The following is a 19,955-nucleotide window of genomic DNA, read 5'->3' as shown; positions in this document are numbered from 1 at the left end:
GGAAGGGCAGCGGTCCCCAGAACTGTGCCCCCCCCTCCCCCAGCCTGCGGACCATGCTCACTGTTCCGCCCTCAACTTTCCTCTGCCTTCCTGGTCTGTTTCTGTTTCTGCCTCTTCCTTTGTGAAATCCTCATCTCTTAACTCATTCCTAATTTGTAACCATTTCTACTCTTTTCCTTGGTCAGCATGACAAAAAGCTGGGGGGCAGGTTGCCTTATACAAGGGGGTGCTTTGGATCCTTCTATCAATAATAATTTCTGTCCATGTTACACAAAAAGGCTTGATTTACTGAAGTCCCAGATCGAAGCAAAATGTTTTATTTAAAACAAATAGGTGTCCTTCTGTAAGTGTAAAACATTGAATTCAATATCTACATATTCCGTTTTAGGCAGACTTTAGTCATCGTTTGATTATAAATTAACAGAACATTTTAAAACGATAGAAGAGATTCTGCGTATTGACTGTTTTTCTGTTCAGACTCTGAGCTCAGGCTGCGGGAGCCAAGTTGAACTCCTGCCTTTACCTCCTTTCACACAGAAGGCAGCAAAAATCTCCAGAAAAAGCTATTGTGGTATAAACATGAACTAAACTTTACATTTTCCCATTATAGTAGATGATGCCTAATTTAAATTTTTTTTTTTTTTTTTTTTTTTTTTTTTTTTTTTGCGGTACGTGGGCCTCTCACTGCTGTGGCCTCTCCCACTGCGGAGCACAGGCTCCGGACGCGCAGGCCCAGCGGCCATGGCTCACGGGCCCAGCCGCTCCGCAGCACGTGGGATCCTCCCAGACCGGGGCACGAACCCGCGCCCCCTGCATTGGCAGACGGACTCTCAACCACTGCGCCACCAGGGAAGCCCCACCTAATTTAAATTTTAAAATGCGCTGAAGTTCCCAGCCTTTAGAAGCAGACTGGGAGATTTCAATACCAAGGCTTATGTCCCAGGGCTTGTGTCTGGTGACACTCCAGCCGTGATTTCCCTACTACCCCTGAAGTAAAACAGTCACTTTTCCCACTCATTCTTGATACTGCTTTGTATAGAACAGAGTGGTAGTGAGCAAATCGTATATTTCTATTGCATGTTCAAAGCCGAGTGGGGAGATGGGTCGGGTTCGTGTCCATGGTCAGACGGCAGCAGTTTGAGGAATGATCTCTGAGATGCCAGAGTCCCTGGCTCACGAGGTCGGGCCCTCGCTCCTGGCACGGCTGTGACAGCTTCCCTCAGATGGGCCTGGGGAGATGGAAAGTTGAGGTCAGGGAGCAAAGGCACCCAGAGGGCACATGTCCGGCACTCTGGAAAAGGTGGGACCCAGATTCTGGGCAGGGCTGCACGAGCCCACACCCCAGCTCTGCCTCGTCCTCCCTGTGTGATCTGGGTCCTGACTTACCTTCCTCTGCTCGATTAACATCACCCTGTGCCCACTTCTCAAGAGAGAGCAAGTGTCACCTTGGACCACAGGGTGGCCCCGTGCCAGGCTTTGGCTCCTTTAGGAGAGTGTGTGTCAAGACTTCCTCTCTTAGGAGTAGGTCCTGAGAATGCCTTCCTCATGCTGAGATGCAAAGTGCACTCCGACAGTTGAAACTGCAGGCAGCGGGCCTGTGTCAGAGAGGCCAGCCTTTGATCCAGCCTTGCCAAACCCAGCGGACGGAGGGACTGTGTCAGGCACGTCACTCGGGATGACTGTCACTGCTCGTGTGTCCTGCAGAGCCCGGCCAGGTGCCACAAAAAGCTGAGGGGCTGGGCGCTTGGGGTCCTGACACCGGAGGGAAGTGGACGTGTCTGATCCTCACGTTTCCTCCCCTCCATCCTCCCCTGTGAGTGCAACTTCACGTGGTTCCTGCAGCTCAGAACTTCCTGGAGGCTGGGCGGCTCCCAAATCCAGAATCTGTTAAGTGCTGTGGCTGGTCTCTGTGCAGCTCTGCGGGTCACATCTTATTACTCTCTAACAGGCAGCCAGGAGAAGAACTAGTGGAGGATTTGGAAGGGACAAAGAGGACTTTTTGGAGAAATTCATTATGCTGTGAACACTTGCCCACAGTCACTGAAGGCCTGCGGCTAACGCAAGGGAGGCCCTGAGCTCAAGAAGTGTAAATGGAGTTATTTTTTTCCCCAAGTAATTATCAGATACAGCAAGCAGTCCGATGAAACACATCACTGCCTTAGGTGATATTTCCCTGTTCACTTTCAAGACTCAAACTGGAGTCCCCATTGTCTGCTTAACCAAGAAAGTCACACCAGCAAAGCCTTGAACTTATTTTTGTTATTTCAGAAATTTACATGGAAACTGTACTTTGCTAACCTTGTTAATAGAAATGGTAGGTTTCTTTTCATGGGACTGGATGTGTTTCACCTTGATGTTCTCACGTTGGAGCATCAAGGTCTGAAGCAAAAAGTGAGGGCTCAGAGGACAAAAGACCGCCTTCCAAAGTGTGATGCTGGGTGAGCCCCCGGCCTCTGACAACCCCACTCCCTCTTCCCAAAAGTGAGGCTGGCAAGCGGTTGTAGTAAAAGCACCTAGCAGGGCACCTGTAGTTCAGTAAATGTCAGTTTCCTCCCTTCTCCCCCAATTTTTGAGTAAAACACAATTATCATTACTAAAGCAGATTTTGATTTACAAACATTAGTGAAAAAAAAAAGTATGAGGCCTAACAAGGAGAAAAGTTATAGGGAGTTTTGGAATAAAATGGGTGGACCTGGAGATGGTCATGCTAAGTGAAGCAAGTCAGACAGAGAAAGACAAACACCATACGATATGGCTTATATTCGGAATCTAAAAAAAAAAAAAAGGTACACGTGAACTGATTTACATAACAGAAGCAGACTCATAGACTTAGAGAATGAATTTATGGTAACCGGGGGCAAGGATGTGGCGGGGGGAGGGAGTTTGGGATTAACATACACACACTACTATATATAAAATAGATAACCCACAAGGACCTGCTGTAGAGCACAGGGAACTCTGCTCAATATCATGTAACAATCTAAATGGGAATAGAATTTGAAAAAGAATAGATACATGTATATGTATAACTGAATCACTTTGCTGTACACCTGAAACTAACACAACATTGTTAATCAACTCTGCTCCAATATAAAATAAAAATTAAAGAAAAAAATAAAGGGTTCTGAACGTCTGCTGTAAGTTGTTTTCATAGCAGTTTCTGCGGCACTGTGGTTCTTCATGATGGAAATTTAATACCAGTTACCTTTCTTTAAATGATGATTCAATTACAGTGTCACACGATGAAAAGGAATTAGCAACCACCTGTGTTTATTCATTGCTACACTGGTGCTGAGGGCTCCCGGTTTAGCCACCAGGAGCCCCAAGGTTCACGACAGCCCCCCGAGTCCCTGCTGAAGGTCCCAGGAGCCTCGGTGATACATTCAACGCACGAACAAAGTGAGCATCATTTAATATAATGGAAATATTGTCATTGCAATAGGACGTTATCCTCAGATTAACAGCTCAAGCTGTGAAAACAGATGTGAACGCTTGGCCTTCTGCAGTGCGAGATGATGCTCTCATGAGCTGTGCTCCAGTCTGGGGGATGCTTTCATGGGAATACAGCAGCTCTGTGATCTCAGGATCACCCCATCTCTCCTTCGCTGTGTCGGGGGGAATTCTTCCTGCTGGTGCATGGACCCCTTCTTCTCTCACCCAGAAGTCCAGGAGTCCTGCGGCTACCTGGTAGGTTTCCACCGTGTTTTTTATTTCTAAAAAGTCTAAACCTCAAGGAACAAAGATGAGTTCACCCCCATCTGAAAAACCTTCACTTTTGTTAACTAAATGAACTTTTGAACTAAATGACCTTTAGGGTTACTCGATTAGCTGCTTCTTGGAAAGGTGTTGTGACATGGTTTCCAGTGTGGTCCTCCTGTTCATTGCCCACTGGTCATGATCGGTGACTGTCCAGCAGTGTTCACGAAGCAAAGGATCTTCTCCAATTAATGCTGAGGAAGCTAGGATTGCCCTTTGGGGGGAAGTTTCCCAGAATTTCAAGGCAGGATGACCTCAAGCTCTTGTTGTATTTTTATTTGAGTTTCGAGAGCTAGATTTTAAAAGCTAAGATAGCACTAGGCTCTTCTAACTATGGTTTTTTTTTTTTTTAATTATTTTATTTTATTTTATTTATTTTTTGCCTGCGTTGGGTCTTCATTGCTGTGCGCGGGCTTTCTCTAGTTGCGGCAAGCAGGGGCTACTCTTCGTTGTGGTACATGGGCTTCTCATCGCGGTGGCTTCTCTTGTTGTGGAGCACGGGCTCTAGGCGCGCGGGCTTCAGTAGTTGTGGCACGTGGGCTCAGTAGTTGTAGCTCGCGGACTCTAGAGCGCAGGCTCAGTAGTTGTGGCTCACGGGCTTTGTTGCTCCGTGGCATGTGGGATCTTCCCGGACCAGGGCGCGAACCTGTGTCCCCTGCATTGCCAGGCAGATTCTTAACCATTGCACCACCAGGGAAGCCCCCTAACTATGGTTGATCAGTACAAGAGCACACGGAAGTGGGTTTTCCCCTGTCTAGTCTGTGGAGGAGAATGGAGTGAAACTTCTATGGAAAACTGGTTGGAACTCATTTCAAAGGAAATCTCAAAAGGCAATTCATAAAAGGCACAAGCTGATATGGCAATCTTAATTTACTGAAAAAGGAAAGGCAAAATCTTAATTGAAATTCAGGATCTATTAAGAAAACGGCCACTTGGACATGTTGACATGGCCTTTCCGTTTAGTGGCCTGTGGGAAACACTCCTCCTAATAGTTTAGTGACTTTAGGAAGTCTTCCTTTCAATGGACCTGGTCTGCTTTCTTCTCCTAGACCAAATGTCTGGATGTAAGTGAGGCAGTTACACAGCAGTGAGGGGGATGTCCAGGTGGGACCCACCAGAGACGATTGACTGGTGCTCCTTTGCAGTGACCAGCTGTTCTGCTCAAGTTCTTTTAGGACACAGTGATTTATTTCTTCCCCGTCTTGTTTATTCCATTAACTCATGAACCCTGTAAATTTTCACTCCATGCTCTTATTCTGTGGCTTTGATCTAATCATCCTGTTAGACTGGTACCTTTTGTTACCAGCTCCCTAAAATTTACTGGAACGAGATTGAGTGTCAGTGGCAGAGGAATGAATGAACAAGTACCAAGTGGTTGATGTGAATTCACTGCAACTCACGTGAACCTCATGTGAGACCTCAGTGATATGTGTGCAAGAAGAAAAGCATTTCCCATGAAAAAGCTCCATAGCCAAGGCAGCTTCAGAAATGCCAGATAAAGCCCTGGTTAACAGGTCTCTTTGCTGTAGCTCTTGCAAGATGCTGTTATCATGTATGAATCATTACACAAGGGGTGGAAAAGATGCAGCTTTTCCTGCAAACGACTCAACTGAAGAATCCGTTTTTTTGTGGCATTGTGTGCTTGGGCAGAAATTGTGGTCCCTGTGTTAGGAGTCAGAGGCCCTCAGGAAAGGGGGAGTCGGGGTGGTCCCTGCTTGGCAAATATTTCCTGATTCTAAGCCTGTGAGGCATTTAGGGAAGAAACACGTTCCTTTGAATTTTTTGCCCATCATCCTCTGACTCTCTTTCTGGTTCGTCAAATGCGAGGTCACCCCAGTGAAACCATTTTTCATCTTTTGAATTCTTACAAATCTGCCCAAGCTTACATACAGGAAAATGTTGGGAAGTTCCCAAATCTGACAGCAAAGGTTGCAGTGGAATTCTAGCATAGTTCTCAAATGTTTCAACAGGTGACTCTTAAAGAGATTTGAGGACATGTAAAGAGCCACTGATGATTCATTGAAAACGTGACAGGGAGGAAAAGTCACGTTTACTTTAATGTCAGTAAACCTGTGTGTGGGTTATGAATAAGCTTCTACTTGACGTCTCTGGAAACAATTGCAGAAGTGCCCCAGTGGAAGCACCAGGGCTCCCTACCTGACCAACCGCCTGGGCCACAGGCTGCTCAACCTCTCCCGCCTCCCCCTGGAGGAGTATTTGCTGGCGCCGGAGGAAAAACCAAGGTGGGTTTGAAACCGGCGCTGGCTCTTCCCTGTTTCCAGAATTACTTCAGAAATCCGAGTGTTTCAAATGCTGACGCTCTTCAAAACTCAGAAGTCTAGTACCAGCTTTGATGCTCATAAGAATTCCAAAGAAATGCTGCAGGCCTTAATCAGATTCCTCCTGCCGACTTTCTCTCTTGCCCTGGGGGAATCCCGTCCATGGAGAGTCACCTGGGGAGACAGACGCAGCTTGAGAGCTTTAGAGAATGAGCCCAGAGACGTTAACAGCATAATGAAATAATGGTCTCCCTGGTGTCTTAAGATTCCTCTCCTGCGATTTTGGGGAAAGCTTTCATTCTGTGCTGCATTTCCGTGAGCCTAAGAGGGTGAATCCAGGTTGAGGGGGTAGGGATGAGCTTCTCATTGCTTTGAATTGATATCACGTTCACCACCCCATCAAATTTCCTGAGACCCCAACGCAAAATCATTGCATGGTGTGTCCAAGGTGCCTGAAACAACCCCCTTGCCCCCAGGCTCTCTTTATCTCTGGGCCTTCCTGGACCATCTCCGGCCCCCACTGAACTTTGCCTGAATCTCCCCTGCTGCCCACTCCTCAGGTCTTTAAACATGTCCCAGAATCTCTGCGTTTTGCAGGTTGGAGTTTGTGTAGCCAGGACTTAGAATAGTATCTGTCATGCAAAAGACACTCAATCAATGTCTCTGAAAGGAGTGAATGGATGCATGAGTTAGATGGAGCCGGGTGGGAATGCCCCCTTATTCCTGTGCCCCCAAATTTCTGCTGAGAGTCCGGGCACGACGGCGGACGTTTGTTTTTCAAGCTCCTTTTATCAGAGACTGGGAGACAAAGTTTAATATGTGCTTTTATTTCTAAGGTCCAATATTTTTAGAAGCTTCATGAGTGCCAGATACTACACAGCCCAAGGGATAGGGAGACAAAAGATGAAATTCCCACCTGTTAGAGGCTCACAGACCTGCATAAGAGATAAATTAGCAAGAAGACAGTTAAAACCCAGTGTAGCAATTGACACTGTACCCGCGAGAGACTCACGGAGCCTCAGAAGAGATAAACTAGCAAGAAGACAGTACCTACCCAGAGTAGCAATTGACAGGGTACCCGGGAGAGTCTCATGGAGCCACATAAGAGACAAACTAGCAGGAAAACAGTTAAAAGCCAGAGTAGCAATTGACACGGTACCGGTGAGAGACTCACGGAGCTGCATAAGAGATAAGCTAGCAGGAAGACAGTTAAAACCCAGATTAGCAATTGACACAATAGGTGGAAATGTAGGGTATTGCGAGAACCCCGAAGAGAAGGAAATACACCCCAATCAAAGAAGCTGGGGATGCCTTCCTGAAGGAGGCCTTGTTGCACTGAGGATTAAAGAAGCAAGAGTAGGAAAGAGAAAACAATTCAAAACAGGGTAACTCAGAAGAGCCCCACAGACTAAGTGATTCTAAAAGCTGATTTGTAGGAGAAACAACAGTTAATTAAAATAACCGTGGTGCAGGGGACCACAGCCGTGTCCTTACATGGCATGTGTTTCCTAACACGTTGGTAAGTTCAGAGCGGCCAGGCCACGTCCTCCTGCAGGCTGAGCCCCGTGAGACCACGACACGGAGCCTGGGGGCTCAGCAGCTGCTGTTCTGAGGCTTCTGTGACCAGTGGGTGGGGGAGGCCCTCTGCTAGGAGGGTGCTGCCTGGTTCAAACACTAACACCGCCTTTACTGTCAGCAGGCTTGGAGGATGGTCTTTTGGAGTGAGAATCCCTGATTAGGTTCAAGACGCACATTCAAATATATCAAAACCCAGAACTTTGGCAAAGGTAATATTTTTTCTTTTTTTCTTTTTTCTTCTTGTTTTAGAAAGCAGTCAGAGAGACTTGCTTTGTAAATACCTTTGTGGATGCAGGCAGAATCAAACCAAATCCCGGTGTTTTTACTGAGAAATAAAACCGGTTGTTCATAAACATTCCCTTGAAAGAGAAAATGAATTTACTTTTAGTTTTCCTTTAGGCTGTATAGAAATATATGAAATAGGTCACTGTCTTTTGTTATGATCAGAATGCATCTGATGGATCTAAAGCAAATGAGAGAATAATCTGTGTTTAAAGACATTTGTTGTCACGATAATGGTGATCTTGGTACGTGCACTTAAATTCCTCCTCTTCCTGGTGGCTGGATGGACCCAGAGCTGGATGGACACAAAAAGAATGGTGGACTCCTCCCAGGCGCTGGATTTTCAAGCCCTGTGGAGACTGTCCCTGTGAATGAGGAAAGTTTCCCTGGCATCACCAAAAGTGGCTGGGAGGGAAGGAGGGCTGGGATAGAGGAAAGATGCCCTTACCCACCAGCGGGAACTTAGAAGTGGTGAATCAGGACAGGTTTCTCCAAGGAAAGAAGTCAGTACAACCTTAAGATGGGAAAATATCCGAAGCTTTCAGTCTTCGGCGATTGGGGAAATAGTTGTCTGGTGTCGGTCCCGACTGAGAGAAAAACTGGGAGAGCGTAGATCCTGGGAGTGAAGTGTCTGCTTGTAAACCTGTCATATCACTAATGAAATGTCCCTACCTTGTGCTGGGCCTTCATGGTTCCTGGGGACACGGAAAAGCTTATCAAGATCTGGGCTTGTGCCCAGTGCAGGCTTACTCATTGGAATAAATGTTCTTTACAGGTTTTCACAATGTAATCCCTGAGGAAAATGCTAACATTCATACTTCACGATGCAATTCCAGAAAAAAGTGTTAACAGTCGTATTTCACAACATAATCCCTGATGAAAAATTTTAGTCCCTGTGTGGACTGTTCAGAAACCCCTCTTTCAGCTGAGATTTGTTCAGACCTCTTACCTTGTAGGCCACACGCGTGAGATTTATAGCTTAATACAAAAATATCAAGATTCATAGCTTGATAGAAAAATAAACTAAAATGCGTTTGCTGGCTTTTGAACACGGGATGTGGCTGTTATTAAAATCAACCCAAGTTGTAGAAGGAATCTACTCATTTCCTCTCAGAACATTTTAACTTTCTAATCTGTCCAAATCCCAAGCCCTCTCTTGACAGTGGGCTGTCGTGTCCTTGCTTTCAGGGTCTGGGGTCTCCCTGCATCTCTGCTTCTGTGATGAGGGCACAGGATCCCTGTGTCTCCCTGGCACCTGTTCTTTTCTCTCTTTATTTGTCTTCTGTATTGACATGTTTGACTAGTGACTTTTGCAGCTTTTAATGTTGTTTGATGTGGACTTGGCCAGGCACGGGCGTGCAAGCCAATGGTATGCAGCCCTCTGGGGATGGAGCTTCTTTCCAGGAAGCCCAGTAGTCATGATACCGCACTGGCTGCAAAGGGCATCTGTTGTCTGAAATCCCTCTAGCACTGTTGGTGGTTGATATTGTGTCAGATTATTGCATTAACCTTTCAGTAATTAGCCACCAGCCTTTAACTTTGGCCTTTGGGGTACAGTCATAAGACATGGAGTGATTTTCATGGTCTTTCTGAGGAGAAAATGGACAATTTGCATAGGAACAGGCTTAATACTTATAAATTCATTGTATTGTAGAAGGTCTCTCGTGGAACCTTTATGAGTTATTTCATTCACATCTTGAGTGTTAGACTGGTTTAATTAAACACCCTCTAGAAGGTATGCACTTCAGTTAAAAAGGCCAAACTCCTGGTGTTTGGCATTCGTTCTATTCTCACATAGACTTTTAGCCATTTAAATATCCATCCAGTGATTTTTTTCCCTACAGTTACTCAGTTGCCTTTCTGAGGAACTCTTACTCGGGATCCTGAGATGGAAGGCCTGTTCTGAGGTGTCAGGATGTGTCCCTAAAAGGAGGCTGACTCCCTCCTTCGGTTACTGGATTTCACTGTGTCCTGACTTACGGGCCGGCAGGGAGGGAAATCCCACGACTTACTTCCAGAGAATGGTCCAGTATTTCAGGGAAGCATTCTTGGAAGAGAAAAAAAGAAAAAGAAAAGCTCTTCCTTTGAACTGTGCTTAACCTTAAATGTTAACTTAAAGGTCATTATGAAACATCTATTGCTTAAAGAATTTATAAAATTTCTCCCAAGCGAAGGTCAATTTATAGAAGAACCAAAATGAAGTTCAGGCTGTTCCTTGAAACTCTGTGCGCCAGTCACCCATCACCAGAAAGATGCTGTAGGGCGGGCAGTCACGGCCAACAGGGCCGTTGGCATCTGGCCTTCACAGAGCAGGGCTCAGCAAAGGCCTCGCTCCCGGGGGTGGGGAGGTGTCCCCAGCCAGACCCCGCCGGCCCCCTGGGATTGTCCTCACGACCACATCCTCGGTGCCCCTGACTCTGCTGGGCGCTTCTCCCATCTTCCCTGACAGCCACGGGTGGAGATTTGGAAACAGGCCATTGGAGCAACTCCTTGCCAGTCTCCTTCCTGTAGAGAGCTGGCCTGGAGCCCTCTCGGTCCAGCGTGGCAGCGCCCCTGCCCTCTGACTTCGCCCCCGTGAAGCACCCGGGCCTTTCCATCATCTCACTGAGGTCCACAGGCTGCATCGTGGATCCTATTAGTTCAGGCTGCACCCTCTGGAGTTAATCACTGGTATTTGGTGAAGTCAGGGTTCTCCGGGTTCAACCCCTTCGTCCCCTGAGAGGGTCACTCAACACCACCCCTCCGTCAGCAACTGTCACAGAGTTTCACGGCCACACCTGTGACTTGGTCTCTATACGGAGGCGTCCCTCTCGACCTTGGGCCTGGAGACTGGGGACCTGGGCGGAGAGGTTTGCTGGCTGCTGGCCTTGGCGGGCATGGCGGTGCGGACCCAGTCCTGGCGGCCAGGCTGGGCGCTACAGTGACAGCAGAGGCGTAGGGGCTGAGCCTGGACCAGAGGGAGGACATCAGAGTCCCTCAGCCAAGGGCGTAGAAGAAGTGGGGCATAAACGGGACCTGACACAAAAGCCACAAGCCCACGGGGAGGGGCTGCAGGGTGCCCAGGATCCCGGGTCCCCCAGGCCCACACAGCTGCCCCACTCCAGTTTCCACGTTTTTATACAGTGTCATTCTTAAGCTGGAAAAAAAAATCTCCCTGCTTTTAAAACAAAAATTAAAACAAAAAAATGAAACAAAACAACATCTGAAGACCCCAGATCCAGGGCAAAGACTACCATTGCCTTTTTCATACATTTCCCTCCAGTGAAGCAGTTACAGGAGCCAAGATTGGGGGTCGGGAGGTCATGGACCGTGGTCCTGGGGGTTCCCGTCCACACGCCGGGGTTCCGACTGTATCAGCCTGCCCCTTGACTTTAACAGAGGCTTGCGCTTGTATCCTTTCCAAAAACACGGCTAGATCCTCAGTGTCAGCACATCTGTGGCTGTGTGGGGTTGAGGTGGGAGCGCCAGGGGCCCGGCCCAGGCCTGCAGGACCCAGGGTCGCTGTGCCGGGCACAGGAGCGGGTGAATACCCTGGCAGGCGACCTCAGTGCAGGGAGAGCTGCCCCGTCAGGGACACCCACACTTTTCCCTGCTTTTCAGAATCGCGTGTCGGAATTGCACACACTGCGAAACTGTGGCGGCTTTTGTTACCAGTCTCAGATCCACCTGGATGCCCCGGGTCTGTGGATAGTTGGTCTCAAGTGGCATTTCTTCTTCCTTGGAGTTGGGAAGAATGACTGCTAAGGTTTCCCTGAACCTAAGAAAATATTTGAAGAAGGGGGTGTGTAGTGACAGCTGCCGTGAAAGAGGGAAGGGGTCTGCTGCTTCCTGCCTTGCCTGGTGATGTGGGCTCTCTGAGGAATAACCGGGGTCGCTGTCCTGTGTAGACTGGCATTTTCATGAGTGTTAGCCCAGCTGTCCCCGTGAACACAGGACCCTGGCGGAAAACGACTGGTCACCCTGTGACGAGAGTGGGGGGATTGGGTCGGAAGCCGAGGGACTTGAGATGTGGCCCTGACCTTGCACAAACTGTGAGAACCTACGCAGCCTCCTTCGAGCATGAACTTGCTGGGGAGCAGCTCTAGTCCCACAAAGAAGGTTGTCTGTCACAGAAGGTGGTATCATCTAGAGAAGTGAACTTGAATTAGGGTCAGAATTTTAAAGACACTCACCAGAATTCCAAACCGAGTACATTTAAAAAGTTTTTATTAAAGTATTGGTCTTTTGAAATATAGATACTGATGGTTCAATTAGTATTTTTTATGCTACTTCTTATTTCAATGTTAATAGCATTGTCTGTCTCCTATTTCTGCTTCACCTTTCTCCTGCCTGCCAGGCCTGCTGCCTTATTCTCCACGCTCAGCAAATGTTCACTTCAATTTATTTTGAGAAATAACGTTCCACGTTCAGTTATTAATTTGAAAGTAATCATTTTTTTCTTATCATTTGCTTGCTTTTAATTTGCAGGTCAAATTTCATTAGCTTATCAACTGAGAAAGAAAAAAAATGATGGTCTTAGATTCCCTTTTTGCTGTGAGAATATAATTATAGAGCAACACTCAACATTTGTTCTGTGGAAAATTAATCTATTTTTAGCCGTAAATTATATGCTGGAGATAAATACAGAATTAGCAGGCTGGCATTCACCGCTCACTATCAGCCATGCAGGACCAGTACTCCGAGGCCTGCGTTCAGGTGCTGGTGAAGTTAGTTTACATGTGTTCCTCGCATCCAAGAACCGCTGATGAATAGACGTCAGAACTAATTTCATGAGGGCCATTAAGTTCTCTTTCTTTGTTGGGTGTGGTACAATCAGAAGGGCTTTCATTCCCTGCCATCCTACCTAAGTCTTCTCAACAACCTTATTTTGTGAAGGCTCTTACCCCCTGTGGCAGACTGCAGGCAGTACGGTAAAGTTATTTTTAATGCAGTTTGTAATTCAGTGCTTTCCAAAGACAGTGTTTTTAAGGGAAAGAAACAGAGGAAATTCTGAATAGGGACGTGAAGCGTGGTGAGAGTTTTCTGCTGGCAGCCAGTCCATGTAGAAACGGGTACAGATTGGGAGGCCCGGGCTGCTTTTGTGTGTGTGTGTCTTTCGGTGTCTTTACCTTCCTGGAAGTTGTGACCTCAGGTGACTAGAGAGTTCGCTCCTAGCGACTTAGCGTCTTCCAGAAGCAAGAAGAATTTCTCTCTTTAAAAAGACACTATCGTACAGAAAACTGTTATAGATGACCCAGATCACCATGATTGTTGGGAAGGTGATCATAATTTATCATAATTTACTTTATGCCGAGCCCTCAACTCATAAGTTATCTGTGTTGACTTTGGATTCACTACCTGTGCTTTCTTATTTCTTACCCGTGTAAATGACACAGGTGCATTTCTGGAACCCAGAGTGAATTTACTGGTTTAAGGGGATGTTATATGTCTCATTTGGGTGGGCTAAGTTGTAATTTATCAAATTCATTCAGTTCTTTAAAAAATAAAGAAAGAAAGCAAACAGATGTATAAATACCAGCAGGCCATAGCCATCATAATTGATTCACAAGATATATTTGTCGAAGCATTAATTCACATGGAAATAAATGCTAAGCGGTTACCCCGATATGCTATGACTTTACCCCAGCCTTGTCTTATTCTTCCATATTTGTTTTCCCTTCTCCACCATTCTTTTTTTTTTTTGGCTGCGTTGGTCTTCATTGCTGTGCGTGGGCTTTCTCTAGTTGTGGTGAGCGGGGGCTACTCTTCGTTGCGGTGTGTGGGCTTCTAATTGCGGTGGTTTCTCTTGCTGTGGAGCACGGGCTCTAGGCGCACGGGCTTCAGTAGCTGTGGCTCTCGGGCTCTAGAGCGCAGGCTCAGTAGCTGTGGCGCACGGGCTTAGTTGCTCCGTGGCACGTGGGATCTTCCCGGACCAGGGCTCGAACCTGTGTCCCCTGCATTGGCAGGAGGATTCTTAACCACTGCGCCACCAGGGAAGTCCCTCCACCAATTTTTAAAATAAAACATTTAATTATTTTGTGGCACTGTAATTGTTTTGGAATGACAGTAAGTAATATGAAAACGTGTATGCCCAAGTAAAGTACCAAAGAGCATAAAGTTGTATGGATGAGGGAGAGCAGTGATGTTTGTTGTGTCTGAAATGTCTGAGGGACGTTAGATATTTTTATATCTATGGTCTCATTTAGTCTTTGTGGCAGTTTTGTAAGGTAGGTGCTATTTGCCTCCTTCACTGATTAGAAAACGGAGGCTCAGAGGAATTGCCCACCGGCTGTGGCTCTGAGAAGGTTGGGTGAGGGGGCCTTGGTTTGATTCTAGGCCCAGCTGATGACACAGCCTTTGCTTTTCTACTGCAATGAACTGAGAGGGCGCTTCTGATGGGCACGGATAGGACATGCTTTGTGGAGGGGGGTCACTAACACTGGACCTAACACATCAGCAAACGTTTGATCAATGTCAGGAAGCTACTGTGGGTACTAGTGCTGATGTGAGAGAAATCCGAGCATCTGTTCGGGTTCCGTGGGGAAGTACGGTTTGACCTCATTGTGAGGGTCGTTGTAGAGAGACATTGTTGAGGGGGTGTCTGAGGCCACATTCTGCTTGACCTTGCCTGTCAGAGGGAGGAAGCTGGCCTTTACTTAATAGGCAGCAGATAGGCTTTGTCTACAGTTGAGAATGAGGATGACGCCGTCCCAGGAGTATCTTAGGAAGAATAATCTGGATCCACGTGGTAAAGGGAGGGTCCCTGCTGCAACCATGGGACCTGTCGGAAGGATGCCACTCACAGTCTAGAGGTGGCCCAGGCAAAGCCAGGATGCATCGGGGCAAATAGTGAAATTGTCAAGTTCAAACAGGTGGGAGAAAAGGTTGGGGCCTTGGGGATAGGGAAAGGAAGAAAAATAAAGAACCTGACACAAAGAAGTTTAGAGTAAGAGTTTAAAGGGTTAAAATGTAAACGTGAGCTTTTAAGAATGAAGGACTTTGTGGTCAGCGCTGACGACCTGAGAAATGATTCAGGAGAAGAAGACGGAGAAAGGGATTTATACAGGTTCCGAGGTGGTGGGTTTCATGTTAGATGAAAATAAGTGTGTGGCGCGATTCAGAGAACTGGAGAAACAAGGTCAGGAGAGGGTCCTGAGTAAACCATTTAGCCTGAACCTTCACACAGGTGGTAGATTCTGCTGGTCCTCTGGTCAGATCCTACCGTGGTCGAAGCTGCAGAGACAGGAGGCTGGGGCGGGGAAGGAGGCAGAGGGGCTGCAGCCCCCCTGAGGCGGGAGGGTCTCGGCACGGAGTCCAGGGAAAGGTAGAGGTCAGGAAGAGCAGAAGAATTTTCCCAAGTTCCAGAATCTCCAGGGAGAACGAGGATGTGGTGCCTGGGACGTTGGCTTCTGCGGGGCTGGTGACATGCAGACGGGATGGGGTGGAAGGAGGTGGGAGAGGCTCTTCCAGGGATTTAGGAAGCCAGGTGGAAGCTTTGCGGGAGGTCAGTGAAGAAGGGCCAGCGGGGAAGCGTGTGTGCGTGTGTGTAGCATAAGGAGAGCTTGGACCTGAGAACAGCGTTGACTGGCCCGCAGGTGTCTGCCAGTTGTGTCTCGTCTGCCCTGTTTCCCAGACGTTCCTGGTGAAGCTCGGCTGAGAAACACCCACTGGTAGGAGTGGACTTCGTGTTCCGTTGTTGGAAAGTTGTGTCGACTTGAAAAAGACATGTATTCTCAGCTACTGGAAACTTCTTTAACAGTATTTTATTCATGTCAACCTTCCGATTCCCCTTGGCGTGTGTGCGCAGCCCTCATGAGAAGGAGGGTCTGTGCAGTAAATCGGGAGCGTGCAGGTCGCAGCCCCTCAGGAGAACACGTGGTGACTTACTACCTGAGTATTGAGTAAGGGCTCCGATGAGCAGGGCTCCTCATGTGCCTTGGTGCCCATCTGTCACAGGCGGACATGGAACTGCTAGCTTAGCCCTCATGATGAAACAAGCACTCACGGGCCGTGGGACTTGGGTGGAGCCTGTGCTGTGGGCCCAGCAGCCCGGGGATGGGACTCAGTGGGCATCCCGGCAACAAGGCCGAAGGAACCGCTTTGCAGACGACATGCCCTGCTGCTCGTCCCTGCAGTCCTGTGCTGGGGCCCCAGCACACCTGGACGTCCCTGCCTTAGATGGAGGGACTTTCTGAGCCCTGACCCAGCCAGGCCACGCTGCGGAGCCCCAGCGACTGTGCAGCTTGTCAGGGCCCCCGATTTTAAGCGTAAAACTCAACGTCAAGCAGGTTACTAGCCTAGCCAGCATTGGAATCATTGTTAAATCCGCTAGGAGGCTGGAACAGCCCTGACTGAAGAGACGTGCTCGTGCAGTGACCCTCCAGGTTGAGTCTTCCAGCTGCGTGAGTCCACGTGCGGGCCGGGTGTCCTGTTCCACCGCCATCGAAGGTGGCCAAGACGCCCATGGGTTATAGGCGTGGACGCGGCCTTAGTTCACCCAGGGGTGGGGGACACAGAGTACATGTCACCTTAGAGGCTTTGTTCTCATGTCAGCGGGTTAGTCACACGTGATGTCATGAAATGATATATTTCCGGGTCCCAAGGGAAATGAAAGGCCCGTTGAGGGCACACCGCAACCTCAATGGCTTCTTCCTGTGCCTTGCACGGCTAGTCGGCGAGTCTCTCTGCCCTCGGGACCCCGAATCGGCACGTTTCAGTCGCTTCACCACCTGCTCCTGCACAGCCTCTTGGCAGGTGCCTGGGGTCCCGTGTGCCCCCAACCCCACAGCATCACACGCCCCAGTGCCCAGGGCCACCCGCAGAGCACGGCCCTCAGCTCACGCACCCCCGGCTTCCTGTATCTGCTGTAACCGAATAAAAGGCTCCTCCCTGAGACCTGTACCCCCGCTCCACTCCTGTCTGGCCTGGAAGCCCCCCTCCAGCCTCCCCCAAAACTGCTTCACCCCTCCCCCCGCGTGCAGCCTCTGGCCCACAGGCCCCTTGCTGTCTCTCCAGGTATCCCCTCTGTGCTCACCACAGGTCCCGCCTCCCTTGATCTGTTTGTCACACCCTCCAGGAAGAAATAATAATAATTAATAATAATAATGAAAATCCCCAAACCCAAACCCAGGTTCAGTCCCGCTTGCCAGTCACAGGCCACCTCACCTCATGCTTCGATCTTGTGTGTACGTCTGAGTCCCCCCTATTCTGGGTGCTCCCCTTGGGCAGCGTTTTTGTTAAGATTCCACTGATATTGATTCAAGAATAAAGACACAGTAAAGATGCTGACACGTTGCTGGGAGGAGGCGTTTCTAAAGTGGTGAAATTGTCCTTGCCCCATATTCAGGGCACCAGGGGTCACGTTTCCTCCCGTGACACAGGCCATCTTCTCACGTGCTGCTGACCTGTCACTGCACCCACTCCCGCCGTGTTCCCCGTCGGTGCAGCCAGAATGTCCCCCCGACGACCTGCCGCCCCCACGGGCCCGGATCCTGCTCTGCCTTGTCCAGAGTCCCTCTCCTACCCTTCTTCACCTTAAGCATTTCTGCTCAACTTTCTACATTAAAACACCTTTACTGAGGCAGGATTGACATAGAACAACTTGTAAATATTAATATACACACCTTGATGAGTCTGGGGTAAGTATACACCCTGAAACCATCATCACGATCAGAGTCATAACATTTCCTTTGCCTCCAAAAGTTTCCTTCTGCCCCATCCATCTGTCTGTCTATCATCTATCTATCTATCTATCTATCTATCTATCTATCATCTATCTATCTATCATCTATCTATCTAACATCTATCTACCTATATCATCTATCCATCTAGAGTCTATCATCTATCTATCTATCTATCATCTATCTATATCATCTATCCATCTAGAGTCTATATCTATCTATCTAGCATCTATCTGTCTAGCATCTATATCATCTGTCCATCTAGAGTCTATCTATCTATCTATCTATTTATCTATCTATTTTGTGAAAAGAAACCAACATAAGATCTATGCTTTTAGCAGATTTTCAAGTACACAACACAGTGTTTTAAACTCTCGGCTCTGTGCTGCACCGAGCCCCCTCCCCCAGCCCTTGGTAACCACCATTCTGTTCTCTGCTTCTGGGAGTTAAACTATTTTAGATTTCTTATGTAAGTGGGGTCATGTAGTATTTGTTCTGGGTCTGGCTTAATTCAACGAAACAATCAAGAAAATGAATTATGACCACATACATGCCTCTAAGCAGGAATTTGATATAGTGGAATAGCGTAGAGAGACAGTATGTGTGTGTATATATCTACACACACACACACACACACACACACACACACACACACAAACACACACACATCCAATCAGAAATAATAATGGTGGCTTTTTCTCTGGGTAGTGGACTCACAGGAAATGTTTAAAATTTTCTGTGTGCCTTGCAGTACGTTATGAATTTTCTCCCATATATGCATAACTTTTATAATTAAAAAAAAAGACTGCTTGGAAAAAAATCAATGTTTCACAGTAAAGAGCATTTAGGTAGCTCTCCACAGAATTTTTATCATACAGAATTTCACTGTTCAAAGCCTGGAATAGAGCAGTAAGTACAAGGCCATTTCCTAAGAGCTATCAGGAGAAAAATTTGTTTAGCAAAATTACTTCACTGCCTTACTTTTGATGGAATAAGATACACACTCCCCGGGGATAAACCCCCGACTCCTAGTGGGAGAGCCCATGCCTGAGAACAGGAGGTCAACTCAGGTCTGTTTATCAGAGCTTCTGCATGAAGAGCTGTTGGGTATCAGGAACTGGCCGTCAGTAGTGGCCTTCAGTCTATACCTCAGGGAGATGGAGATATTTGAGAGAGAGGATCTGGTCGCACTCGAGTGGAGGTGACCAGTACCCTGGGCTGGGAAGGCTTGTGAGCACTGAGGTGTCAGGACCAGCCCTTGCCCCCATCAAGGAGGAGTTGGAAAAAAATACAAATAAAACCAGCTGTTGACCCAGCATGGGGTCAAGGACCTGCCCCACGCCTCGTGGGAGGAGCACGCTGAATACACTAAGAAGGTGTTAGCACAGGAGCTGTCTTGATGTGAGCTCACATCCGTGTAGACACAGGGAGATGTGTGAAGTCCATGAAACAGAAGAGGAAGGATGAAGGAAAAGCCAGCCTGAGTTGCAGGGTAGGGTCAGAGGGAACTGCTGAGATGCAGGTGGTGACATAGATTTTCACTGGATGCAGAGTCACCATATTGATGGCAAATCTTCCTGCCCCATGTGCAGTCTTCTCAGAACACAGAGGGAAAAGATGACGTCATAAGCTATTAGGATTAGGTAGAGGAAGAAAGCAGACAAATAATAATTAAAGTAACAAGGAACAATGAGAGAAGAAAACGTGCATCAAAAACAAAACAACACAACTCTGGGCCAGTGGAAGGGTTTGCCATGATTCAGGCAAAATTCCTGAACTGGAAATTATGAGATAGCAATTATTGATTAAAAACAAAGGCTGGTGAGTTTTCTAGAATTCAAAGATAAAGGACAATCTCTTTTACAAAGCTGTAACAGATTACTTTTGCAGGAATACAAATAAGATTGGCTTCTGACTTCCAGAAATTTCCCTTGAGACCTCTTCTTTTACTCAGGGATTATTTAGAAGTGTGTTGTTAAAATTCTAGGTTTTTGAAATTTTCCTGTTACCTTTCTGTCACTGATGTTTTGTTTGATATATCAGCGCTAGAGAACACACTCTGCGTATTTTAATGATTTTAGCTTGGCTGAGGTTTGTGTTGTGGTCCAGGTACGGTTTATCTTGGTGAAGTTTCCATGGAGGATGAAAAAATGAGTGTTCTGCTGTTGTTGGGTAGAGTGTTCTATATATATATCAATTAGGTTTTATTGGCTGGTTATGTGGCTCAGTTCATCAGTGTACTTGCTGGTTTTCTGTCTTGTAGTTCTGTCATTTGCTGAATGGGGGTTATTGAAGTCCCCAGGTATAATTGTGGATTTGTCTGTTTCTCCTTTCAGCTGTACCCATTTCTCCTTCATGTATGTTGAGGCTCTGATGGTTGGTACATAGTTGTGCCTTCTGG

The 19,955-nt window shown here is 47.4% G+C and overlaps 1 protein-coding gene across 1 annotated transcript in view; it reads left to right on the top strand.

The window, feature by feature from the left end:
* Nucleotides 1-19,955, top strand: part of ABCA13 (ATP binding cassette subfamily A member 13) — a 260,151-nt gene that overhangs the window by 134,944 nt on the left and 105,252 nt on the right. Inside the window, 4 exon segments of the mRNA XM_032642592.1 lie at nt 3,614-3,687; nt 5,881-5,999; nt 7,735-7,822; nt 12,670-12,805. Of these exon segments, the coding sequence (XP_032498483.1) occupies nt 3,614-3,687; nt 5,881-5,999; nt 7,735-7,822; nt 12,670-12,805 (417 nt within the window).

This window comes from Phocoena sinus, chromosome 9, assembly GCF_008692025.1.
Source record: "Phocoena sinus isolate mPhoSin1 chromosome 9, mPhoSin1.pri, whole genome shotgun sequence".
Taxonomy (NCBI): domain Eukaryota; kingdom Metazoa; phylum Chordata; class Mammalia; order Artiodactyla; family Phocoenidae; genus Phocoena; species Phocoena sinus.
Note: the sequence above shows the minus strand (reverse complement) of the source record. Positions and strands in the feature narration are given on the sequence as shown.